This window comes from Chiloscyllium plagiosum, unplaced genomic scaffold (assembly GCF_037043375.1).
Source record: "Chiloscyllium plagiosum isolate Xiang-an unplaced genomic scaffold, Cpla_swu_hap1 HiC_scaffold_1, whole genome shotgun sequence".
Taxonomy (NCBI): domain Eukaryota; kingdom Metazoa; phylum Chordata; class Chondrichthyes; order Orectolobiformes; family Hemiscylliidae; genus Chiloscyllium; species Chiloscyllium plagiosum.
In genome coordinates, this window is record NW_028270139.1 from 166,865,528 (window position 1) to 166,890,242 (window position 24,715).

The following is a 24,715-nucleotide window of genomic DNA, read 5'->3' on the forward strand; positions in this document are numbered from 1 at the left end:
GTTGGAGTGTCTGCGGTCAGTGAGTGAGGGAGGTTGGAGTGTCTGCGGTCAGGGAGGGACGGTGGTTGGAGTGTCTGCGGTCAGGGAGGGAGGGAGGTTGGAGTGTCCGGGGTCAGGGAGGGAGGGAGGTTGGAGTGTCCGGGGTCAGTGAGGGAGGGAGATTGGAGTGTCTGCGGGGAGTGCGGGAGGGTGGTTGGAGTGTCTGCGGTCAGGGAGTGAGGGAGGGAGGTTGGAGTGTCTGTGGTCAGGGAGGGAGGGAGGTTGGAGTGTCCGTGGTCAGGGAGGGGGGGAGACTGGGGTGTCTGTGGTCAGTGAGGGAGGGAGGTTGGAGTGTCTGTCGTCAGGGAGGGAGGGAGGTTGGAGTGTCCGCGGGGAGTGAGGGAGGGAGGTTGGAGTGTCTGCGGGGAGTGAGGGAGGGAGGTTGGAGTGTCTGCGGGGAGTGAGGGAGGGAGGTTGGAGTGTCTGCGGGGAGTGAGGGAGGGAGGTTGGAGTGTCTGCGGGGAGTGAGGGAGGGAGGTTGGAGTGTCTGTGGTCAGTGAGGGAGGGAGGTTGGAGTGTCTGTGGTCAGTGAGGGAGGTTGGAGTGTCTGCGGGGAGGGAGGGAGGTTGGAGTGTCTCGTCAGCGAGGGAGGTGATTGGGGTGTCTGTGGTCAGTGAGGGAGGGAGGTTGGAGTGTCTGTCGTCAGGGAGGGAGGGAGGTTGGAGTGTCTGCGGGGAGTGAGGGAGGGAGGTTGGAGTGTCTGCGGGGAGGGAGGGAGGTTGGAGTGTCTGTGGTCAGTGAGGGAGGTTGGAGTGTCTGCGGGGAGGGAGGGAGGTTGGAGTGTCTGCGGTCTGGGAGGGAGGGAGGTTGGAGTGTCTGCGGTCAGGGAGGGAGGGAGGTTGGAGTGTCTGCGGTCAGTGAGGGAGGGAGGTTGGAGTGTCTGCGGTCAGGGAGGGAGGGAGGTTGGAGTGTCTGCGGGGAGGGAGGGAGGTTGGAGTGTCTGTGGTCAGTGAGGGAGGGAGGTTGGAGTGTCTGTGGTCAGTGAGGGAGGGAGGTTGGAGTGTCTGTGGTCAGTGAGGGAGGGAGGTTGGAGTGTCTGTGGTCAGTGAGGGAGGGAGGTTGGAGTGTCTGTGGTCAGTGAGGGAGGGAGGTTGGAGTGTCTGTGGTCAGTGAGGGAGGGAGGTTGGAGTGTCTGTGGTCAGTGAGGGAGGGAGGTTGGAGTGTCTCTGGCCAGGGAGGGAAGGAGGTTGGAGTGTCTGTGGTCAGGGAGGGAGGGAGGTTGGAGTGTCCGCCGTCAGTGAGGGAGGGAGGTTGGAGTGTCTGCCGTCAGTGAGGGAGGGAGGTTGGAGTGTCTGCGGTCAGTGAGGGAGGGAGGTTGGAGTGTCTGCGGTCAGTGAGGGAGGGAGGTTGGAGTGTTAGCGGGGGGGGGAGGGAGGGAGGTTGGAGTGTCTGCGGGGAGGGAGGGAGGTTGGAGTGTCTCCGGGGAGGGAGGGAGGTTGGAGTGTCTGCGGGGAGGGAGGGAGGTTGGAGTGTCTGCGGTCAGTGTGTGAGGGAGGTCGGAGTGTCTGGTCAGTGAGGGAGGGAGGTCGGAGTGTCTGTGGTCAGTGAGGGATGGAGGTTGGAGTGTCTGCGGGGAGGGAGGGAGGGAGGTTGGAGTGTTTGGGGGAGGTAGGGGGGAGGTTGGAGTGTCTGGGGGAGGGAGGGAGGTTGGAGTGTCTGCAGTCAGTGAGGGAGGGAGGTCGGAGTGTCTGCGGGGAGGGAGGGAGGGAGGTTGGAGTGTTTGGGGGAGGTAGGGGGGAGGTTGGAGTGTCTGGGGGAGGGAGGGAGGTTGGAGTGTCTGCGGTCAGGGAGGGAGGGAGGTTGGAGTGTCTGTGGTCAGTGAGGGAGGGAGGTTGGAGTGTCTGTGGTCAGTGAGGGAGGGAGTTTGGAGTGTCTGTGGTCAGTGAGGGAGGGAGGTTGGAGTGTCTGTGGTCAGGGAGGGAGGGAGGTTGGAGTGTCTGCGGTCAGGGAGGGAGGGAGGTTGGAGTGTCTGCGGTCAGGGAGGGACGGTGGTTGGAGTGTCTGCGGTCAGGGAGGGAGGGAGGTTGGAGTGTCCGGGGTCAGGGAGGGAGGGAGGTTGGAGTGTCCGGGGTCAGTGAGGGAGGGAGATTGGAGTGTCTGCGGGGAGTGCGGGAGGGTGGTTGGAGTGTCTGCGGTCAGGGAGTGAGGGAGGGAGGTTGGAGTGTATGTGGTCAGGGAGGGAGGGAGGTTGGAGTGTCCGTGGTCAGGGAGGGGGGGAGACTGGGGTGTCTGTTGTCAGTGAGGGAGGGAGGTTGGAGTGTCTGCGGGGAGTGAGGCAGGGAGGTTGGAGTGTCTGCGGGGAGTGAGGGAGGGAGGTTGGAGTGTCTGCGGGGAGTGAGGGAGGGAGGTTGGAGTGTCTGTGGTCAGTGAGAGAGGGAGGTTGGAGTGTCTGTGGTCAGTGAGGGAGGGAGGTTGGAGTGTCTGCGGTCAGGGAGGGAGGGAGGTTGGAGTGTCTGCGGTCAGGGAGGGAGGGAGGTTGGAGTGTCTGCGGGGAGGGAGGGAGGTTGGAGTCTGCGGGGAGGGAGGGAGGTTGGAGTGTCTGCGGTCAGGGAGGGAGGGAGGTTGGAGTGTCTGCGGTCTGGGAGGGAGGGAGGTTGGAGTGTCTGCGGTCAGGGAGGGAGGGAGGTTGGAGTGTCTGCGGTCAGGGAGGGAGGGAGGTTGGAGTGTCTGCGGGGAGGGAGGGAGGTTGGAGTGTCTGTGGTCAGGGAGGGAGGGAGGTTGGAGTGTCTGTGGTCAGGGAGGGAGGGAGTTTGGAGTGTCTCTGGTCAGGGAGGGAGGGAGGTTGGAGTGTCTGCGGTCAGGGAGGGAGGGAGGTTGGAGTGTCTGCGGTCAGGGAGGGAGGGAGGTTGGAGTGTCTGTGGTCAGTGAGGGAGGGAGGTTGGAGTGTCTCTGGTCAGGGAAGGAGGGAGGTCGGAGTGTCTGCGGGGAGGGAGGTCGGAGTGTCTGTGGTCAGTGAGGGAGGGAGGTTGGAGTGTCTGTGGTCAGGGAGGGAGGGAGGTTGGAGTGTCTGCGGTCAGTGAGGGAGGGAGGTTGGAGTGTCTGTGGTCAGTGAGGGAGGGAGGTTGGAGTGTCTGCGGTCAGGGAGTGAGGGAGGTTGGAGTGTCTGTGGTCAGTGAGGGAGGGAGGTTGGAGTGTCCGCGGGGAGTGAGGGAGGGAGGTTGGAGTGTCTGCGGGGAGTGAGGGAGGGAGGTTGGTGTGTCTGTGGTCAGGGAGGGAGGGAGGTTGGAGTGTCTCTCGTCAGGGAGGAAGGGAGGTTGGAGTGTCTCTGGCCAGGGAGGGAGGGAGGGAGGTTGGAGTGTCTGCGGTCAGGGAGGGAGGGAGGTTGGAGTGTCCGCGGGGAGTGAGGGAGGGAGGTTGGAGTGTCTGCGGGGAGTGAGGGAGGGAGGTTGGTGTGTCTGTGGTCAGTGAGGGAGGGAGGTTGGAGTGTCTCTCGTCAGGGAGGAAGGGAGGTTGGAGTGTCTCTGGCCAGGGAGGGAGGGAGGGAGGTTGGAGTGTCTGCGGTCAGGGAGGGAGGGAGGTTGGAGTGTCTCTGGCCAGGGAGGGAGGGAGGTTGGAGTGTCTGGTCAGGGAGGGACGGAGGTTGGAGTGTCTGCGGTCAGGGAGGGTCGGAGGTTGGAGTGTCTGCGGTCAGTGAGGGAGGGAGGTTGGAGTGTCTGGGGTCAGTGAGGGAGGGAGGTTGGAGTGTCCGGCGTCAGTGAGGGAGGGAGGTCGGAGTGTCTGGGGGAGGGAGGGAGGGTGGTAGGAGTGTCTGCGGGGAGGGAGGGAGGGAGTTCGGATTGTCCGCGGTCAGTGAGGGAGTGAGGTTGGAGTGTCTGCGGTCAGTGAGTGAGGGAGGTTGGAGTGTCTGCGGTCAGGGAGGGACGGTGGTTGGAGTGTCTGCGGTCAGGGAGGGAGGGAGGTTGGAGTGTCCGGGGTCAGGGAGGGAGGGAGGTTGGAGTGTCCGGGGTCAGTGAGGGAGGGAGATTGGAGTGTCTGCGGGGAGTGCGGGAGGGTGGTTGGAGTGTCTGCGGTCAGGGAGTGAGGGAGGGAGGTTGGAGTGTCTGTGGTCAGGGAGGGAGGGAGGTTGGAGTGTCTGTGGTCAGGGAGGGAGGGAGGTTGGAGTGTCCGTGGTCAGGGAGGGGGGGAGACTGGGGTGTCTGTGGTCAGTGAGGGAGGGAGGTTGGAGTGTCTGTCGTCAGGGAGGGAGGGAGGTTGGAGTGTCCGCGGGGAGTGAGGGAGGGAGGTTGGAGTGTCTGCGGGGAGTGAGGGAGGGAGGTTGGAGTGTCTGCGGGGAGTGAGGGAGGGAGGTTGGAGTGTCTGCGGGGAGTGAGGGAGGGAGGTTGGAGTGTCTGCGGGGAGTGAGGGAGGGAGGTTGGAGTGTCTGTGGTCAGTGAGGGAGGGAGGTTGGAGTGTCTGTGGTCAGTGAGGGAGGTTGGAGTGTCTGCGGGGAGGGAGGGAGGTTGGAGTGTCTCGTCAGCGAGGGAGGTGATTGGGGTGTCTGTGGTCAGTGAGGGAGGGAGGTTGGAGTGTCTGTCGTCAGGGAGGGAGGGAGGTTGGAGTGTCTGCGGGGAGTGAGGGAGGGAGGTTGGAGTGTCTGCGGGGAGGGAGGGAGGTTGGAGTGTCTGTGGTCAGTGAGGGAGGTTGGAGTGTCTGCGGGGAGGGAGGGAGGTTGGAGTGTCTGCGGTCTGGGAGGGAGGGAGGTTGGAGTGTCTGCGGTCAGGGAGGGAGGGAGGTTGGAGTGTCTGCGGTCAGTGAGGGAGGGAGGTTGGAGTGTCTGCGGTCAGGGAGGGAGGGAGGTTGGAGTGTCTGCGGGGAGGGAGGGAGGTTGGAGTGTCTGTGGTCAGTGAGGGAGGGAGGTTGGAGTGTCTGTGGTCAGTGAGGGAGGGAGGTTGGAGTGTCTGTGGTCAGTGAGGGAGGGAGGTTGGAGTGTCTGTGGTCAGTGAGGGAGGGAGGTTGGAGTGTCTGTGGTCAGTGAGGGAGGGAGGTTGGAGTGTCTGTGGTCAGTGAGGGAGGGAGGTTGGAGTGTCTGTGGTCAGTGAGGGAGGGAGGTTGGAGTGTCTCTGGCCAGGGAGGGAAGGAGGTTGGAGTGTCTGTGGTCAGGGAGGGAGGGAGGTTGGAGTGTCCGCGGTCAGTGAGGGAGGGAGGTTGGAGTGTCTGCCGTCAGTGAGGGAGGGAGGTTGGAGTGTCTGCGGTCAGTGAGGGAGGGAGGTTGGAGTGTCTGCGGTCAGTGAGGGAGGGAGGTTGGAGTGTTAGCGGGGGGGGGAGGGAGGGAGGTTGGAGTGTCTGCGGGGAGGGAGGGAGGTTGGAGTGTCTCCGGGGAGGGAGGGAGGTTGGAGTGTCTGCGGGGAGGGAGGGAGGTTGGAGTGTCTGCGGTCAGTGTGTGAGGGAGGTCGGAGTGTCTGGTCAGTGAGGGAGGGAGGTCGGAGTGTCTGTGGTCAGTGAGGGATGGAGGTTGGAGTGTCTGCGGGGAGGGAGGGAGGGAGGTTGGAGTGTTTGGGGGAGGTAGGGGGGAGGTTGGAGTGTCTGGGGGAGGGAGGGAGGTTGGAGTGTCTGCAGTCAGTGAGGGAGGGAGGTCGGAGTGTCTGCGGGGAGGGAGGGAGGGAGGTTGGAGTGTTTGGGGGAGGTAGGGGGGAGGTTGGAGTGTCTGGGGGAGGGAGGGAGGTTGGAGTGTCTGCGGTCAGGGAGGGAGGGAGGTTGGAGTGTCTGTGGTCAGTGAGGGAGGGAGGTTGGAGTGTCTGTGGTCAGTGAGGGAGGGAGTTTGGAGTGTCTGTGGTCAGTGAGGGAGGGAGGTTGGATTGTCTCTGGCCAGGGAGGGAGGGAGGTTGGAGTATCTCTGGTCAGGGAGGGAGGGAGGTTGGAGTGTCTCTGGTCTGGGAGGGAGGGAGGTTGGAGTGTCTGTGGTCCGTGAGGGAGGGAGGTTGGAGTGTCTGGGGGAGGGAGGGAGGTTGGAGTGTCTGCAGTCAGTGAGGGAGGGAGGTCGGAGTGTCTGCGGGGAGGGAGGGAGGGAGGTTGGAGTGTTTGGGGGAGGTAGGGGGGAGGTTGGAGTGTCTGGGGGAGGGAGGGAGGTTGGAGTGTCTGCGGTCAGGGAGGGAGGGAGGTTGGAGTGTCTGTGGTCAGTGAGGGAGGGAGGTTGGAGTGTCTGTGGTCAGTGAGGGAGGGAGTTTGGAGTGTCTGTGGTCAGTGAGGGAGGGAGGTTGGAGTGTCTGTGGTCAGGGAGGGAGGGAGGTTGGAGTGTCTGTGGTCAGTGAGGGAGGGAGGTTGGAGTGTCTGCGGTCTGGGAGGGAGGGAGGTTGGTGTGTCTGCGGTCAGGGAGGGAGGGAGGTTGGAGTGTCTGCGGTCAGGGAGGGACGGTGGTTGGAGTGTCTGCGGTCAGGGAGGGAGGGAGGTTGGAGTGTCCGGGGTCAGGGAGGGAGGGAGGTTGGAGTGTCCGGGGTCAGTGAGGGAGGGAGATTGGAGTGTCTGCGGGGAGTGCGGGAGGGTGGTTGGAGTGTCTGCGGTCAGGGAGTGAGGGAGGGAGGTTGGAGTGTATGTGGTCAGGGAGGGAGGGAGGTTGGAGTGTCCGTGGTCAGGGAGGGGGGGAGACTGGGGTGTCTGTTGTCAGTGAGGGAGGGAGGTTGGAGTGTCTGCGGGGAGTGAGGCAGGGAGGTTGGAGTGTCTGCGGGGAGTGAGGGAGGGAGGTTGGAGTGTCTGCGGGGAGTGAGGGAGGGAGGTTGGAGTGTCTGTGGTCAGTGAGAGAGGGAGGTTGGAGTGTCTGTGGTCAGTGAGGGAGGGAGGTTGGAGTGTCTGCGGTCAGGGAGGGAGGGAGGTTGGAGTGTCTGCGGTCAGGGAGGGAGGGAGGTTGTAGTGTCTGCGGGGAGGGAGGGAGGTTGGAGTCTGCGGGGAGGGAGGGAGGTTGGAGTGTCTGCGGTCAGGGAGGGAGGGAGGTTGGAGTGTCTGCGGTCTGGGAGGGAGGGAGGTTGGAGTGTCTGCGGTCAGGGAGGGAGGGAGGTTGGAGTGTCTGCGGTCAGGGAGGGAGGGAGGTTGGAGTGTCTGCGGTCAGGGAGGGAGGGAGGTTGTAGTGTCTGCGGGGAGGGTGGGAGGTTGGAGTGTCTGCGGTCTGGGAGGGAGGGAGGTTGGAGTGTCTGCGGTCTGGGAGGGAGGGAGGTTGGAGTGTCTGCGGTCTGGGAGGGAGGGAGGTTGGAGTGTCTGCGGTCTGGGAGGGAGGGAGGTTGGATTGTCTCTGGCCAGGGAGGGAGGGAGGTTGGAGTATCTCTGGTCAGGGAGGGAGGGAGGTTGGAGTGTCTCTGGTCTGGGAGGGAGGGAGGTTGGAGTGTCTGTGGTCCGTGAGGGAGGGAGGTTGGAGTGTCTGCGGGGGGGGAGGGAGGGAGGTTGGAGTGTCTGCGGGGAGGGAGGGAGGTTGGAGTGTCTGCGGGGAGGGAGGGAGGTTGGAGTGTCTGCGGGGAGGGAGGTTGGAGTGTCTGCGGTCAGTGAGTGAGGGAGGTCGGAGTGTCTGGTCAGTGAGGGAGGGAGGTCGGAGTGTCTGTGGTCAGTGAGGGAGGTCGGAGTGTCTGTGGTCAGTGAGGGATGGAGTGTCTGCGGGGAGGGAGGGAGGGAGGTTGGAGTGTCTGGGGGAGGGAAGAGGGAGGTTGGAGTGTCTGGGGGAGGGAGGGAGGTTGGAGTGTTTGCGGTCAGTGAGGGAGGGAGGTCGGAGTGTCTGCGGGAAGGGAGGGAGGGAGGTTGGAGTGTCTGCGGTCAGGGAGGGAGGGAGGTGGGAGTGTCTGTGGTCAGTGAGGTAGGGAGGTTGGAGTGTCTGCGGTCAGGGAGGGAGGGAGGTTGGAGTGTCTGTGGTCAGGGAGGGAGGGAGGTTGGAGTGTCTGTGGTCAGTGAGGGAGGGAGGTTGGAGTGTCTCTGGTCAGGGAAGGAGGGAGGTCGGAGTGTCTGCGGGGAGGGAGGGAGGGAGGTTGGAGTGTCTGTGGTCAGGGAGGGAGGGAGGTTGGAGTGTCTGTGGTCAGTGAGGGAGGGAGGTTGGAGTGTCTCTGGTCAGGGAGGAAGGGAGGTTGGAGTGTCTCTGGCCAGGGAGGGAGGGAGGGAGGTTGGAGTGTCTGTGGTCAGGGAGGGAGGGAGGTTGGAGTGTCCGTGGTCAGGGAGGGGGGGAGATTGGGGTGTCTGTGGTCAGTGAGGGAGGGAGGTTGGAGTGTTGTCGTCAGTGAGGGAGGGTGGTTGGAGTGTCAGTGGTCAGTGAGGGAGGGAGGTTGGAGTGTCCGCGGGGAGTGAGGGAGGGAGGTTGGAGTGTCTGCGGGGAGTGACGGAGGGAGGTTGGAGTGTCTGCGGGGAGTGAGGGAGGGAGGTTGGTGTGTCTGTGGTCAGGGAGGGAGGGAGGTTGGAGTGTCTGTGGTCAGTGAGGGAGGGAGGTTGGAGTGTCTCTGGTCAGGGAGGAAGGGAGGTTGGAGTGTCTCTGGCCAGGGAGGGAGGGAGGGAGGTTGGAGTGTCTGCGGTCAGGGAGGGAGGGAGGTTGGAGTGTCTCTGGCCAGGGAGGGAGGGAGGTTGGAGTGTCTGTGGTCAGGGAGGGAGGTTGGAGTGTCTGCGGTCAGGGAGGGAGGGAGGTTGGAGTGTCTGTGGTCAGGGAGGGAGGTTGGAGTGTCTGCGGTCAGGGAGGGAGGGAGGTCGGAGTGTCTGCGGTCAGGGAGGGTCGGAGGTTGGAGTGTCTGCGGTCAGTGAGGGAGGGAGGTTGGAGTGTCCGGGGTCAGTGAGGGAGGGAGGTTGGAGTGTCCGGGGTCAGTGAGGGAGGGAGATTGGAGTGTCTGCGGGGAGTGCGGGAGGGAGGTTGGAGTGTCTGCGGGGAGGGAGGGTGGTTGGAGTGTCTGCGGTCAGGGAGGGAGGGAGGTTGGAGTGTCCGGGGTCAGGGAGGGAGGGAGGTTGGAGTGTCCGGGGTCAGTGAGGGAGGGAGATTGGAGTGTCTGCGGGGAGGGAGGGTGGTTGGAGTGTCTGCGGTCAGGGAGTGAGGGAGGGAGGTTGGAGTGTCTGTGGTCAGGGAGGGAGGGAGGTTGGAGTGTCTGTGGTCAGTGAGGGAGGGAGGTTGGAGTGTCTGTCGTCAGTGAGGGAGGGAGGTTGGAGTGTCTGTCGTCAGTGAGGGAGGGAGGTTGGAGTGTCTGTGGTCAGTGAGGGAGGGAGGTTGGAGTGTCCGCGGGGAGTGAGGGAGGGAGGTTGGAGTGTCTCCGGGGAGTGAGGGAGGGAGGTTGGAGTGTCTGCGGGGAGTGAGGGAGGGAGGTTGGAGTGTCTGCGGGGAGTGAGGGAGGGAGGTTGGAGTGTCTGTGGTCAGTGAGGGAGGGAGGTTGGAGTGTCTGTTCAGGGAGGGAGGTTGGAGTGTCTGCGGGGAGGGAGGGAGGGAGGTTGGAGTGTCTGTAGTCAGCGAGGGAGGTGATTGGGGTGTCTGTGGTCAGTGATGGATGGAGGTTGGAGTGTCTGCGGGGAGGGAGGGAGGTTGGAGTGTCTGCGGTCTGGGAGGGAGGGAGGTTGGAGTGTCTGCGGTCTGGGAGGGAGGGAGGTTGGAGTGTCTGCGGTCAGTGAGGGAGGGAGGTTGGAGTGTCTGCGGTCAGGGAGGGAGGGAGGTTGGAGTGTCTACGGGGAGGGAGGGAGGTTGGAGTGTCTGCGGTCAGGGAGGGAGGGAGGTTGGAGTGTCTGCGGTCAGTGAGGGAGGGAGGTTGGAGTGTCTGTGGTCAGTGAGGGAGGGAGGTTGGAGTGTCTGTGGTCAGGGAGGGAGGGAGGTTGGAGTGTCTGTGGTCAGTGAGGGAAGGAGGTTGGAGTGTCTGTGGTCAGGGAGGGAGGTTGGAGTATCTCTGGTCAGGGAGGGAAGGAGGTTGGAGTGTCTGTGGTCAGTGAGGGAGGGAGGTTGGAGTGTCTGCCGTCAGTGAGGGAGGGAGGTAGGAGTGTCTGCGGTCAGTGAGGGAGGGAGGTTGGAGTGTTTGCGGGGAGGGAGGGAGGTTGGAGTGTCTGCGGTCAGTGAGGGAGGGAGGTTGGAGTGTTTGTGGGGAGGGAGGGAGGTTGGAGTGTTTGTGGGGAGGGAGGGAGGTTGGAGTGTCTGCGGGGAGGGAGGGAGGTTGGAGTGTCTGCGGGGAGGGAGGGAGGTTGGAGTGTCTGCGGGGAGGGAGGGAGGTTGGAGTGTCTGCGGGGAGGGAGGGAGGTTGGAGTGTCTGCGGGGAGGGAGGGAGGTTGGAGTGTCTGCGGGGAGGGAGGGAGGTTGGAGTGTCTGCGGGGAGGGAGGGAGGTTGGAGTGTCAGCGGGGAGGGAGGGAGGTTGGAGTGTCAGCGGTCAGTGTGTGAGGGAGGTCGGAGTGTCTGGTCAGTGAGGGAGGGAGGTCGGAGTGTCTGTGGTCAGTGAGGGAGGTCGGAGTGTCTGTGGTCAGTGAGGGATGGAGGTTGGAGTGTCTGCGGGGAGGGAGGGAGGGAGGTTGGAGTGTCTGGGGGAGGTAGGGGGGAGGTTGGAGTGTCTGGGGGAGGGAGGGAGGTTGGAGTGTCTCTGGTCAGGGAAGGAGGGAGGTCGGAGTGTCTGCGGGGAGGGAGGGAGGGAGGTCGGAGTGTCTGTGGTCAGGGAGGGAGGGAGGTTGGAGTGTCCGCGGGGAGGGAGGGAGGGAGGTTGGAGTGTCTGTGGTCAGGGAGGGAGGGAGGTCGGAGTGTCCGCGGGGAGGGAGGGAGGGAGGTTGGAGTGTCTGTGGTCAGGGAGGGAGGGAGGTTGGAGTGTATGCGGGGAGGGAGGTTGGAGTGTCTGCGGTCAGTGAGGGAGGGAGGTTGGAGTGTCTGCGGGGAGGGAGGGAGGTAGGAGTGTCTCTGATCTGTGAGGGAGGGAGGTTGGAGTGTCTGCTGGGAGGGAGGGAGGTTGGAGTGTCTGCGGTCAGGGAGGGAGGTTGGAGTGTTTATGGGGAGGGAGGTTGGAGTGTCCGCCGTCAGGGAGGGAGGTTGGAGTGTCTACGGGGACGGAGGGAGAGAGGGAGGTTGGAGTGTATGCGGTCAGGGAGGGAGGGAGGTTGGACTGTCTGCGGTCAGGGAGGGAGGGAGGTTGGAGTGTCCGTGGTCAGGGAGGGAGGGAGGTTGGAGTGTCCGTGGTCAGGGAGGGAGGGAGGTTGGAGTGTCTGTGGGGAGGGAGGGAGGTTGGAGTGTCCGTGGTCAGGGAGGGAGGGAGGTTGGAGTGTCCGTGGTCAGGGAGGGAGGGAGGTTGGAGTGTCTGTGGGGAGGGAGGGAGGTTGGAGTGTCTGCGGTCAGGGAGGGAGGGAGGTTGGAGTGTCTGTGGGGAGGGAGGGAGGTTGGAGTGTCTGCGGTCAGGGAGGGAGGGAGGTTGGAGTGTCTGCGGTCAGGGAGGGAGGGAGGTTGGAGTGTCTGCGGTCTGGGAGGGAGGGAGGTTGGAGTGTCTGTGGTCAGTGAGGGAGGGAGGTTGGAGTGTCTGTGGTCAGTGAGGGAGGGAGGTTGGAGTGTCCGTGGTCAGGGAGGGAGGGAGGTTGGAGTGTCTGTGGGGAGGGAGGGAGGTTGGAGTGTCTGCGGTCAGGGAGGGAGGGAGGTTGGAGTGTCCGTGGTCAGGGAGGGAGGGAGGTTGGAGTGTCCGTGGTCAGGGAGGGAGGGAGGTTGGAGTGTCTGTGGGGAGGGAGGGAGGTTGGAGTGTCTGCGGTCAGGGAGGGAGGGAGGTTGGAGTGTCTGTGGGGAGGGAGGGAGGTTGGAGTGTCTGCGGTCAGGGAGGGAGGGAGGTTGGAGTGTCTGCGGTCAGGGAGGGAGGGAGGTTGGAGTGTCTGCGGTCTGGGAGGGAGGGAGGTTGGAGTGTCTGTGGTCAGTGAGGGAGGGAGGTTGGAGTGTCTGTGGTCAGGGAGGGAGGGAGGTTGGAGTGTCCGTGGTCAGGGAGGGAGGGAGGTTGGAGTGTCCGTGGTCAGGGAGGGAGGGAGGTTGGAGTGTCTGTGGGGAGGGAGGGAGGTTGGAGTGTCTGCGGTCAGGGAGGGAGGGAGGTTGGAGTGTCTGTGGGGAGGGAGGGAGGTTGGAGTGTCTGCGGTCAGGGAGGGAGGGAGGTTGGAGTGTCTGCGGTCAGGGAGGGAGGGAGGTTGGAGTGTCTGCGGTCTGGGAGGGAGGGAGGTTGGAGTGTCTGTGGTCAGTGAGGGAGGGAGGGTGGAGTGTCTGTGGTCAGTGAGGGAGGGAGGTTGGAGTGTCTGTGGTCAGTGAGGGAGGGAGGTTGGAGTGTCTGTGGTCAGGGAGGGAGGGAGGTTTGAGTGTCCGTGGTCAGGGAGGGAGGGAGGTTGGAGTGTCCGTGGTCAGGGAGGGAGGGAGGTTGGAGTGTCTGTGGGGAGGGAGGGTGGTTGGAGTGTCTGCGGTCAGGGAGGGAGGGAGGTTGGAGTGTCTGTGGGGAGGGAGGGAGGTTGGAGTGTCTGCGGTCAGGGAGGGAGGGAGGTTGGAGTGTCTGCGGTCAGGGAGGGAGGGAGGTTGGAGTGTCTGCGGTCTGGGAGGGAGGGAGGTTGGAGTGTCTGTGGTCAGTGAGGGAGGGAGGTTGGAGTGTCTGTGGTCAGTGAGGGAGGGAGGTTGGAGTGTCCGTGGTCAGGGAGGGAGGGAGGTTGGAGTGTCTGTGGGGAGGGAGGGAGGTTGGAGTGTCTGCGGTCAGGGAGGGAGGGAGGTTGGAGTGTCCGTGGTCAGGGAGGGAGGGAGGTTGGAGTGTCCGTGGTCAGGGAGGGAGGGAGGTTGGAGTGTCTGTGGGGAGGGAGGGAGGTTGGAGTGTCTGCGGTCAGGGAGGGAGGGAGGTTGGAGTGTCTGTGGGGAGGGAGGGAGGTTGGAGTGTCTGCGGTCAGGGAGGGAGGGAGGTTGGAGTGTCTGCGGTCAGGGAGGGAGGGAGGTTGGAGTGTCTGCGGTCTGGGAGGGAGGGAGGTTGGAGTGTCTGCGGTCAGGGAGGGAGGGAGGTTGGAGTGTCTGTGGTCAGTGAGGGAGGGAGGTTGGAGTGTCCGTGGTCAGGGAGGGAGGGAGGTTGGAGTGTCTGTGGGGAGGGAGGGAGGTTGGAGTGTCTGCGGTCTGGGAGGGAGGGAGGTTGGAGTGTCTGTGGTCAGTGAGGGAGGGAGGTTGGAGTGTCCGCGGGGAGTGAGGGAGGGAGGTTGGAGTGTCTGCGGGGAGTCAGGGAGGGAAGTTGGTGTGTCTGTGGTCAGGGAGGGAGGGAGGTTGGAGTGTCTGTGGTCAGTGAGGGAGGGAGGTTGGAGTGTCTGCGGGGAGTGAGGGAGGGAGGTTGGAGTGTCTGCGGGGAGTGAGGGAGGGAAGTTGGTGTGTCTGTGGTCAGGGAGGGAGGGAGGTTGGAGTGTCTGTGGTCAGTGAGGGAGGGAGGTTGGAGTGTCTCTGGTCAGGGAGGAAGGGAGGTTGGAGTGTCTCTGGCCAGGGAGGGAGGGAGGGAGGTTGGAGTGTCTGCGGTCAGGGAGGGAGGGAGGTTGGAGTGTCTCTAGCCAGGGAGGGAGGGAGGTTGGAGTGTCTGTGGTCAGGGAGGGAGGTTGGAGTGTCTGCGGTCAGGGAGGGAGGGAGGTCGGAGTGTCTGCGGTCAGGGAGGGACGGAGGTTGGAGTGTCTGCGGTCAGGGAGGGTCGGAGGTTGGAGTGTCTGCGGTCAGTGAGGGAGGGAGGTTGGAGTGTCCGGGGTCAGTGAGGGAGGGAGGTTGGAGTGTCCGGGGTCAGTGAGGGAGGGAGGTCGGAGTATCTGGGGGAGGGAGGGAGGGTGGTAGGAGTGTCTGCGGGGAGGGAGGGAGTTCGGATTGTCCGCGGTCAGTGAGGGAGGGAGGTTGGAGTGTCTGCGGTCAGGGAGGGAGGGAGGTTGGAGTGTCTGCGGGGAGGGAGGGTGGTTGGAGTGTCTGCGGTCAGGGAGGGAGGGAGGTTGGAGTGTCCGGGGTCAGGGAGGGAGGGAGGTTGGAGTGTCTGTGGTCAGTGAGGGGGGGAGATTGGAGTGTCTGCGGGGAGTGCGGGAGGGTCGTTGGAGTGTCTGCGGTCAGGGAGTGAGGGAGGGAGGTTGGAGTGTCTGCGGTCAGGGAGTGAGGGAGGGAGGTTGGAGTGTCCGTGGTCAGGGAGGGGGGGAGATTGGGGTGTCTGTGGTCAGTGAGGGGGGGAGATTGGGGTGTCTGTGGTCAGTGAGGGCGGGAGGTTGGAGTGTCTGTCGTCAGTGAGGGAGGGAGGTTGGAGTGTCCGCGGGGAGTGAGGGAGGGAGGTTGGAGTGTCCGCGGGGAGTGAGGGAGGGAGGTTGGAGTGTCTGCGGGGAGTGAGGGAGGGAGGTTGGAGTGTCTGCGGGGAGTGAGGGAGGGAGGTTGGAGTGTCTGTGGTCTGTGAGGGAGGGAGGTTGGAGTGTCTGTGGTCAGTGAGGGAGGGAGGTTGGAGTGTCTGCGGTCAGGGAGGGAGGGAGGTTGGAGTGTCTGCGGTCTGGGAGGGAGGGAGGTTGGAGTGTCTGCGGTCTGGGAGGGAGGGAGGTTGGAGTGTCTGCGGTCAGGGAGGGAGGGAGGTTGGAGTGTCTGCGGTCTGGGAGGGAGGGAGGGAGGTTGGAGTGTCTGCGGTCTGGGAGGGAGGGAGGTTGGAGTGTCTGCGGTCTGGGAGGGAGGGAGGTTGGAGTGTCTGCGGTCAGTGAGGGAGGGAGGTTGGAGTGTCTGTAGTCAGCGAGGGAGGTGATTGGGGTGTCTGTGGTCAGTGATGGAGGGAGGTTGGAGTGTCTGCGGTCTGGGAGGGAGGGAGGTTGGAGTGTCTGCGGTCTGGGAGGGAGGGAGGTTGGAGTGTCTGCGGTCAGGGAGGGAGGGAGGTTGGAGTGTCTGCGGTCTGGGAGGCAGGGAGGGAGGTTGGAGTGTCTGCGGTCTGGGAGGGAGGGAGGTTGGAGTGTCTGCGGTCTGGGAGGGAGGGAGGTTGGAGTGTCTGCGGTCAGTGAGGGAGGGAGGTTGGAGTGTCTGCGGTCAGTGAGGGAGGGAGGTTGGAGTGTCTGCGGTCAGTGAGGGAGGGAGGTTGGAGTGTCTGCGGTCTGGGAGGGAGGGAGGTTGGAGTGTCTGCGGTCTGGGAGGGAGGGAGGTTGGAGTGTCTGCGGTCTGGGAGGGAGGGAGGTTGGAGTGTCTGCGGTCTGGGAGGGAGGGAGGTTGGAGTGTCTGCGGTCTGGGAGGGAGGGAGGTTGGAGTGTCTGCGGTCTGGGAGGGAGGGAGGTTGGAGTGTCTGCGGTCTGGGAGGGAGGGAGGTTGGAGTGTCTGCGGTCTGGGAGGGAGGGAGGTTGGAGTGTCTGCGGTCTGGGAGGGAGGGAGGTTGGAGTGTCTGCGGTCTGGGAGGGAGGGAGGTTGGAGTGTCTGCGGTCTGGGAGGGAGGGCGGTTGGATTGTCTCTGGCCAGGGAGGGAGGGAGGTTGGAGTGTCTGCGGTCAGGGAGGGAGGGAGGTTGGAGTGTCTGCGGTCAGGGAGGGAGGGAGGTTGGAGTGTCTGCGGGGAGGGAGGGAGGTTGGAGTGTCTGCGGGGAGGGAGGGAGATTGGAGTGTCTGTGGTCAGTGAGGGAGGGAGGTTGGAGTGTCTGTGGTCAGTGAGGGAGGGAGGTTGGAGTGTCTGTGGTCAGTGAGGGAGGGAGGTTGGAGTGTCTGTGGTCAGGGAGGGAGGTTGGAGTATCTCTGGTCAGGGAGGGAAGGAGGTTGGAGTGTCCGCGGTCAGTGAGGGAGGGAGGTAGGAGTGTCCGCCGTCAGTGAGGGAGGGAGGTAGGAGTGTCTGCGGTCAGTGAGGGAGGGAGGTTGGAGTGTTTGTGGGGAGGGAGGGAGGTTGGAGTGTCTCCGGGGAGGGAGGGAGGTTGGAGTGTCTGCGGGGAGGGAGGGAGGTTGGAGTGTCAGCGGTCAGTGTGTGAGGGAGGTCGGAGTGTCTGGTCAGTGAGGGAGGGAGGTCGGAGTGTCTGTGGTCAGTGAGGGAGGTCGGAGTGTCTGTGGTCAGTGAGGGATGGAGGTTGGAGTGTCTGCGGGGAGGGAGGGAGGTTGGAGTGTCTGGGGGAGGTAGGGGGGAGGTTGGAGTGTCTGGGGGAGGTAGGGGGGAGGTTGGAGTGTCTGGGGGAGGGAGGGAGGTCGGAGTGTCTGCGGTCAGGGAGGGAGGGAGGTTGGAGTGTCTGCGGGGAGGGAACGAGATTGGAGTGTCTGTGGTCAGTGAGGGAGGGAGGTTGGAGTGTCTGTGGTCAGTGAGGGAGGGAGGTTGGAGTGTCTGTGGTCAGGGAGGGAGGGAGGTAGGAGTGTCCGCCGTCAGTGAGGGAGGGAGGTAGGAGTGTCTGCGGTCAGTGAGGGAGGGAGGTTGGGGTGTCTGTGGTCAGGGAGGGAGGTTGGAGTATCTCTGGTCAGGGAGGGAAGGAGGTTGGAGTGTCCGCCGTCAGTGAGGGAGGGAGGTAGGAGTGTCTGCGGTCAGTGAGGGAGGGAGGTTGGAGTGTCTGCGGTCAGTGAGGGAGGGAGGTTGGAGTGTTTGCGGGGAGGGAGGGAGGTTGGAGTGTCTGCGGTCAGTGAGGGAGGGAGGTTGGAGTGTTTGTGGTGAGGGAGGGAGGTTGGAGTGTCTCCGGGGAGGGAGGGAGGGAGGTTGGAGTGTCTGCGGGGAGGGAGGGAGGTTGGAGTGTCAGCGGTCAGTGTGTGAGGGAGGTCGGAGTGTCTGGTCAGTGAGGGATGGAGGTTGGAGTGTCTGCGGGGAGGGAGGGAGGGAGGTTGGAGTGTCTGGGGGAGGGAGGGAGGTTGGAGTGTCTGTGGTCAGTGAGGGAGGGAGGTCGGAGTGTCTGTGGTCAGTGAGGGAGGGAGGTTGGAGTGTCTGCGGTCAGTGAGGGAGGGAGGTTGGAGTGTCTGCGGTCAGTGAGGGAGGGAGGTTGGAGTGTCTGCGGTCTGGGAGGGAGGGAGGTTGGAGTGTCTGCGGTCTGGGAGGGAGGGAGGTTGGAGTGTCTCTGGCCAGGGAGGGAGGGAGGTTGGAGTGTCTCTGGCCAGGGAGGGAGGGAGGTTGGAGTGTCTGCGGTCAGGGAGGGAGGGAGGTTGGAGTGTCTGCCGTCAGTGAGGGAGGGAGGTTGGAGTGTCTGCGGGGAGGGAGGGAGGGAGATTGGAGTGTCTGCGGGGAGGGAGGGAGGTTGGAGTGTCTGGTCAGTGAGGGAGGGAGGTTGGAGTGTCTGGTCAGTGAGGGAGGGAGGTTGGAGTGTCTGTGGTCAGTGAGGGAGGGAGGTTGGAGTGTCTGTGGTCAGTGAGGGAGGGAGGTTGGAGTGTCTGTGGTCAGTGAGGGAGGGAGGTTGGAGTGTCTGTGGTCAGGGAGGGAGGGAGGTTGGAGTGTCTGTGGTCAGGGAGGGAGGGAGGTTGGAGTGTCTGCCGTCAGTGAGGGAGGGAGGTAGGAGTGTCTGCGGGGAGGGAGGGAGGGAGGTTGGAGTGTCTGCGGTCAGGGAGGGAGGGAGGTTGGAGTGTCTGCAGTCAGTGAGGGAGGGAGGTCGGAGTGTCTGCGGGGAGGGAGGGAGGGAGGTTGGAGTGTCTGTGGTCAGTGAGGGAGGGAGGTTGGAGTGTCTGTGGTCAGTGAGGGAGGGAGGTTGGAGTGTCTGTGGTCAGGGAGGGAGGGAGGTTGTAGTGTCTGGTCAGTGAGGGAGGGAGGTTGGAGTGTCTGCGGTCAGTGAGGGAGGGAGGTTGGAGTGTCTGCAGTCAGTGAGGGAGGGAGGGAGGTCGGAGTGTCTGCGGTCAGGGAGGGCGGGAGGTTGGAGTGTCTGCGGTCAGGGAGGGAGGGAGGTTGGAGTGTCTGTAGTCAGGGAGGGAGGGAGGTTGGAGTGTCTGTGGTCAGGGAGGGAGGGAGGTTGTAGTGTCTGGTCAGGGACGGAGGGAGGTTGGAGTGTCTGTGGTCAGGGAGGGAGGGAGGTTGTAGTGTCTGGTCAGTGAGGGAGGGAGGTTGGAGTGTCTGTGGGGAGGGAGGGAGGTAGGTTGGAGTGTCTGTGGTCAGGGAGGGAGGGAGGTCGGAGTGTCTCTGGTCAGTGAGGGAGGGAGGTTGGAGTGTCTCTGGTCAGTGAGGGAGGGAGGTTGGAGTGTCTGCGGTCAGTGAGGGAGGGAGGTTGGAGTGTCTGCGGGGAGGGAGGGAGGGAGGTTGGAGTGTCTCTGGTCAGTGAGGGAGGGAGGTTGGAGTGTCTGCGGGGAGGGAGGGAGGTAGGAGTGTCTCTGGTCAGTGAGGGAGGGAGGTTGGAGTGTCTGCGGTCAGGGAGGGAGGTTGGAGTGTCCGCTGTCAGGGAGGGAGGTTGGAGTGTCCGCGGTCAGGGAGGGAGGTTGGAGTGTCTATGGGGAGGGAGGGAGAGAGGGAGGTTGGAGTGTCCGCGGTCAGGGAGGGAGGTTGGAGTGTCTATGGGGAGGGAGGGAGGGAGGTTGGAGTGTCCGCGGTGAGTGAGGGAGGGAGGTTGGAGTGTCCGCGGTCAGGGAGGGAGGGAGGTTGGAGTGTCTGCGGGGACGGAGGGAGGGAGGTTGGAGTGTCTGTGGTCAGGGAGGGAGGTTGGAGTGTCTGTGGTCAGGGAGGGAGGGAGGTTGGAGTGTCTGTGGTCAGGGAGGGAGGTTGGAGTGTCTGTGGTCAGGGAGGGAGGGAGGTTGGAGTGTCTGCGGTCAGGGAGGGGGGGAGGTTGGAGTGTCTGCGGTCAGGGAGGGAGGGAGGTTGGAGTGTCTGCGGTCAGTGAGGGAGGGAGGTTGGAGTGTCTGCGGTCAGTGAGGGAGGGAGGTTGGAGTGTTTGCGGGGGGGGGAGGGAGGGAGGTTGGAGTGCCTCCGGGGAGGGAGGGAGGTTGGAGTGCCTCCGGGGAGGGAGGGAGGTTGGAGTGTCTGCGGGGAGGGAGTGAGGTTGGAGTGTCTGCGGTCAGTGAGTTAGGGAGGTCGGAGTGTCTGGTCAGTTAGGGAGGGAGGTCGGAGTGTCTGTGGTCAGTGAGGGAGGTCGGAGTGTCTGTGGTCAGTGAGGGAGGTCGGAGTGTCTGTGGTCAGTGAGGGAGGTCGGAGTGTCTGTGGTCAGTGAGGGATGGAGGTTGGAGTGTCTGCGGGGAGGGAGGGAGGGAGGTTGGAGTGTCTGCGGTCAGGGAGGGAGGGAGGTTGGAGTGTCTGCGGGAAGGGAGGGAGGGAGGTTGGAGTGTCTGCGGTCAGGGAGGGAGGGAGGTTGGAGTGTCTGTGGTCAGTGATGGAGGGAGGTTGGAGTGTCTGTGGTCAGTGAGGGAGGGAGGTTGGAGTGTCTGTGGTCAGTGAGGGAGGGAGGTTGGAGTGTCTGTGGTCAGGGAGGGAGGGAGGTTGGAGTGTCTGTGGTCAGGGAGGGAGGGAGGTTGGAGTGTCTGCGGTCAGTGAGGGAGGGAGGTTGGAGTGTCTGCGGGGAGGGAGGGAGGGAGGGAGGTTGGAGTGTCTGTGGTCAGGGAGGGAGGGAGGTTGGAGTGGCTGCGGTCAGGGAGGGAGGGAGGTTGGAGTGTCTGCGGGGAGGGAGGGTGGTTGGAGTGTCTCTGGTCAGGGAGGGAGGGAGGTTGGAGTGTGTGTGGTCAGGGAGGGAGGGAGGTCGGAGTGTCTGCGGGGAGGGAGGGAGGGAGGTTGGAGTGTCTCTGGTCAGTGAGGGAGGGAGGTTGGAGTGTCTGCGGGGAGGGAGGGAGGTAGGAGTGTCTCTGGTCTGTGAGGGATGGAGGTTGGAGTGTCTGTGGTCAGGGAGGGAGGGAGGTTGGAGTGTCTGTGGTCAGGGAGGGAGGTTGGAGTGTATATGGGGAGGAAGGGAGGGAGGTTGGAGTGTCCGCTGTCAGGGAGGGAGGTTGGAGTGTCCGCGGTCAGGGAGGGAGGTTGGAGTGTCTATGGGGAGGGAGGGAGAGAGGGAGGTTGGAGTGTCCGCGGTCAGGGAGGGAGGTTGGAGTGTCTATGGGGAGGGAGGGAGGGAGGTTGGAGTGTCCGCGGTCAGTGAGGGAGGGAGGTTGGAGTGTCCGCGGTCAGGGAGGGAGGGAGGTTGGAGTGTCTGCGGGGACGGAGGGAGGGAGGTTGGAGTGTCTGTGGTCAGGGAGTGAGGTTGGAGTGTCTGTGGTCAGGGAGGGAGGGAGGTTGGAGTGTCTGTGGTCAGGGAGGGAGGGAGGTTGGAGTGTCTGCGGTCAGGGAGGGCGGGAGGTTGGAGTGTCTGCGGTCAGGGAGGGAGGGAGGTTGGAGTGTCTGCGGTCAGGGAGGGAGGTTGGAGTGTCTGCGGTCAGGGAGGGAGGGAGGTTGGAGTGTCTGCGGTCAGGGAGGGAGGTTGGAGTGTCTGCGGTCAGGGAGGGAGGGTGGGAAGGAGTGTCTGTGGTCAGGGAGGGAGGGAGGTTGGAGTGTCTGTGGTCAGGGAGGGAGGGTGGGAAGGAGTGTCTGTGGTCAGGGAGGGAGGGTGGGAAGGAGTGTCTGTGGTCAGGGAGGGAGGGTGGGAAGGAGTGTCTGTGGTCAGGGAGGGAGGGTGGGAAGGAGTGTCTGTGGTCAGGGAGGGAGGGTGGGAAGGAGTGTCTGTGGTCAGGGAGGGAGGGAGGTTGGATTGTCTGTGGTCAGGGAGGGAGGGTGGGAAGGAGTGTCTGTGTCAGGGAGGGAGGGAGGTTGGATTGTCTGTGGTCAGGGAGGGAGGGTGGGAAGGAGTGCGGAGCGTCTGGAACCGCGTGATGAGTATTTCCCAGAAAGCATTTGATAAGGTGCTACATAAAAGGTTATTGCGCAGGTTGGTAGCTCGTGCTGCTGGATAGCTGTATTAGTGGGGAGTGAGGATTGGTTAGCAGACTGAACGCATTTGGGATTACTGAATCTTTGCCAGGTTGCCAGACATAACTTGTTGAGTGGCACATGAGATAAGGCCCAGGACCTGAGGTATTTCCAAAACGAAAGTATGGACTGCAGATGTTGGTAATCAGAGTCGAGACTGTGGTGCTGGAAAAGTACTGCAGGTCAAGCAGGATCCAAGGAGCAGGCGAAATGATGTTTTGGGCCTGTTGAAGGGCTTTTGCCCAAAACGTCAATTTTCCTGCTCCTCAGATGCTGCCTGACCTGTTGAGTTATTTACCATCTGTATTAATGATTTGAAAGGGGGACAAAGTGTAATATACAAATTTGTTGAAGATTCAAAAATAGGTGCTAGATATAGTGGTGAGCACATGAGGAATTTGCAAGGCATATGATCAGTGCATAGGCAAAAACCTGGCAGTTTGTGTTCACTGCAGGAAAGTATGAGGTTATCCCCGTCAGCAGGAAGAGCTGAAAGGCAAACTATTGTTTGTACAGGGAGAGATTTCAAAAACTGTAATCCAGTGGGAACTGGGTGATAGTATACGTGAAACACAAAAGATTAACATGCAGTTGCAGCAAGTAATGAAGAAGGCAAATTGGGATTTGGTTTTAATTGCTGGGGAGCTACAGTTTATAAATTGGGAAGTCTTTTTCCAACTGCACAGTATTGGTGAGGCTTCACTTGTGGACTCCATACAGTTGTGGCCTCTGTTTTTTAAAAAAAAGATGTACTGACATTAGAGGTTGTTTTAAAAGAGGTTCACAAGGCTGATTTCTGGCTTGAAAGGGACTGACTTCAAGAACAGGTTTGGGCTTTATGTTTTGAAGATTGAGGGATGATCACATTCAAATATGCAAGATTCTGAGGGGAAGCTACAAAGAGTTTCTCCAGCAATGTTAGTTCTTGGTCCAGATAGCCAGCATTGCCAGTTTTTGAGTGATTTGAAATTCTGAGGCGGCTTGACAAGGTAAATGCAGAGAGAGGTTGTTTCCCCTTGTGGGAACGATTGATCCCGATGGCACACTCACCTCTCCATAGCCTGAGTAGATTCCTATGCCATCCTCCCCACTGATTTTTGTGTCATCTGCAAACTTGACAACAGTGTACAGGTGTTCATCATTTCTCAATGTTATTCCTTCTTTAAATCACAGGGCTGCCTGCGTTGGACCCTGTTTCTCGCTGCAGTTTTAGTTCTGATGGTCTGACCCACAGCACGTCGATCCCGGCAGGCTCTGACCAAGGGCCGGACACTCCAGTTCGTATCGAGTTGTCACCAGGAGCTGTGCGGGAAGTTGTCGTAGACCCAGCCGACAGCTTCTTGTATCCTCCCACCAGCAGGCGGCTGGACTTCTCCAACCAATACCCAGCACTCGCGATGCAGGTCCCAGAGGAATCAGCCAGGAGGGAAAGCCTGACCAGCCTTCAGCAGAAAGCACCATCGAGCCTGAGCTCCGAGTCTGTCTCCAGAAGGGTCGAACGGCTTTTAAGTGAATTCGAAAGTGCCCCTGATTCTGTGGTCCATGATCCTGTGCCATTCTGTCCATCCCTCTCTGGAGGGGAGGTGCCTGCTATATCTCCAATGGAAGCTGTTGTACAAATGACAAGGGAAGGGGTGGAACCCTTCCCACCTCCCATCGAGAGCAGGCCGCTCCCTCGCCTACACTACAACTCCCCTTCCTGGCACGAGGACCATTCCATTGGGTTGAAGACCCTCAGGGAGATCCGTGAGCTACTGGGTGAAACAGCAGTGTCTGTGGCCAGCCAGCAAGGCACCTTGTCTCCAGAGATCCCTGCAGAGAGGCTGGCCTCCAGTGAGGACCAGCCAGTGACCTTGGTGACTGTCGGTGGCAGTGAGTTCCTATCTCAGTGGGCAGCCACGATCCCACAGACCATAAACCTTCTGGGAGGGGGACCTGAGACAGGACTGAGCCAAGTCCCTGAGCCACCTGCCAGCAGCATCACTGAGCTGCTGCCAGACAGAGGAGAGGCTGAGGAACCCTCCAAGAGACCAGCTGTAACTGCAGGCAGAGAGAGGTGGACACAGCCACCTTCCACCAGCCAGGCAGGCAGGGCTGAACCTGAAGGGTGTAGCAGGGTGACTGCAGGCACTGTGCCTTCAGAGGAGGGCTCTCGAAACTCCCTGAGTCCCGACACCCTGACTGGCTGTGGACAGGCAGCACCGTCAGCCGTTCCCCAACTCCCCAGCCAGCACAAAGACAGCAGGACAGGAAGGGGCCAAGACGAGAACAACACCACTGATTCATTGGCTGCACGGATAGCTAACCTGCTCCAACACCAGGGAGATACAACACGAGACAGTAATTTCACCAGAGCAGCAAACGAAGAAAAGGACCAAGCACAAGGTGAGAGAATCTGCAAGCAGCTTCCGAGATCCTTCTATCCACTGCCTGCTTTCTTATCATTAACAGTGAGAACGCTATGCTCAGAAGGTTTGATGGGCACAGTGTCGAGGAAGCTTCACTCTCTATCTAACCCCACCTGGGACTCCTTGGTGGGGATAGTGCAGATGATGCTTTGCTTGTTTTTCTTGCCCTGTGCTGTATGTGTCCTGGGAGTATTTGACATTGACACTGTTAAGGGACACTTACTTTCATTTTAAAAAGAAAGAGATATCCTTATTCTGCATCTCACCACATGCTGTCCTGTCTTGGGAGTGTTTGATGAGGACAGTGTTGAGGGAGGTTTAATTTCAGTTCAAAAGAGTAGAGGGAGTTTTAATCTGAACCTAATCCCATGCTGTACCTGTCCTGGGAGTGGTTGGGCACAGTATTGAGGGTGCTTTACTTTCATTTGATGTGAGTAGACGGAACTTTACTCTGCATCTAACTACAGTAGATGTTGACCCTATGTTAACCCCTTCTGTTTGACCATAAAATACAGGAGCAGAATTAGGCCATTTCGCCCATCGAGTCAGTTCACCAATTCCATCCTGGCTGATATATTTCTCAACTCCATTCTCCTGCCTTCTGCCCGGAACCCTTGATCACCTTACTAATCAAGAACTTATCTATCTCTGTCTTAAATACACTCAGTAACTTGGCCTCCACAGCCCTCAGTGACAATGAGTTCCCCAGATTAACAGCCTCCTTATCTCTGTTTTAAAGGGTCGTCCCTTCACTCTGAGGCTGTGCCCTCAGGTCTTCGTCTCTCCCACTAGTGGAAACGTCTTCTCCACATCCATTCTATCCAGGCCTCTCCCTATTCTTTCAGTCAAATCCCGCGCCCCCCCCCATTCTTCTCAACTCAATCAAGTATAGATGCAGAGTCTTCAACTGCTCTTCATATGACAAGTCCTCCATCCCTGGAATCGTTCCTGTAAACCTCGTCAGGATCCCCTCCAACACCAGTATGTCCTTCCTAAGATATGGGGCTCATAATATTACAAATGGTACAGGGTAGCTTTATTCTATATATAACCCTGTGTTGTCCCTGTCCTGAAGGTGTTTGATGGGGACAGTGTAGAGGTAGCTTTACTCTGTATCTAACCCTGTTCTGTCCCTGTCCTGGGAGTGTTTAATGGCGATAGTATAGAGGGAGAAAGTGAGGACTGCAGATGCTGGAGATCAGAATCGAAAAGTGTGGCGCTAGAAAAGCACAGCAGGTCAGGCAGCATCCGAGGAGCAGGAGAGTATAAGCTCTTCATCAGGAATATTTGGGGGAGTGGTTGGCAAGGGGGTGCTGCAAGATAAATGGGATGGATGTGGGGCTGGGGGGTGGAAGATGGCTAGCAATGTGATAGATAGGTGAAGGTGGGGGGAGATGTTGATAGGTCAGAGTGGAGGGTGGAGCGGATAGGTGGGAAGGAAGATGGACAGGTCATGAGGGCGCTGCTGAGTTGGAGGGTTGGTGGGAGGAAGGGGAAATGAGGAAACTGGTGAAATCGACATTGCTCCCATGTAATTGGAAGGTCCCTAGGCAGGAGATGAGGTGTTCTTCCTCCCAGCGTTGGGTGGCTAGGATTTGGCGGTGGAGGAGACCTCAGACTTGGATAGCCTTGGCAG

The 24,715-nt window shown here is 61.4% G+C and overlaps 1 protein-coding gene across 2 annotated transcripts in view; it reads left to right on the forward strand.

Moving 5' to 3' along the window:
• Positions 1-24,715, forward strand: part of alms1 (ALMS1 centrosome and basal body associated protein) — a 130,344-nt gene that overhangs the window by 62,733 nt on the left and 42,896 nt on the right. For both annotated transcript variants that reach the window (XM_087992057.1, XM_087992061.1), the window contains one exon: positions 21,845-23,056. In XM_087992057.1, the coding sequence (XP_087848183.1) occupies positions 21,845-23,056 (1,212 nt within the window). The remainder of the gene's footprint in view (positions 1-21,844; positions 23,057-24,715) is intronic.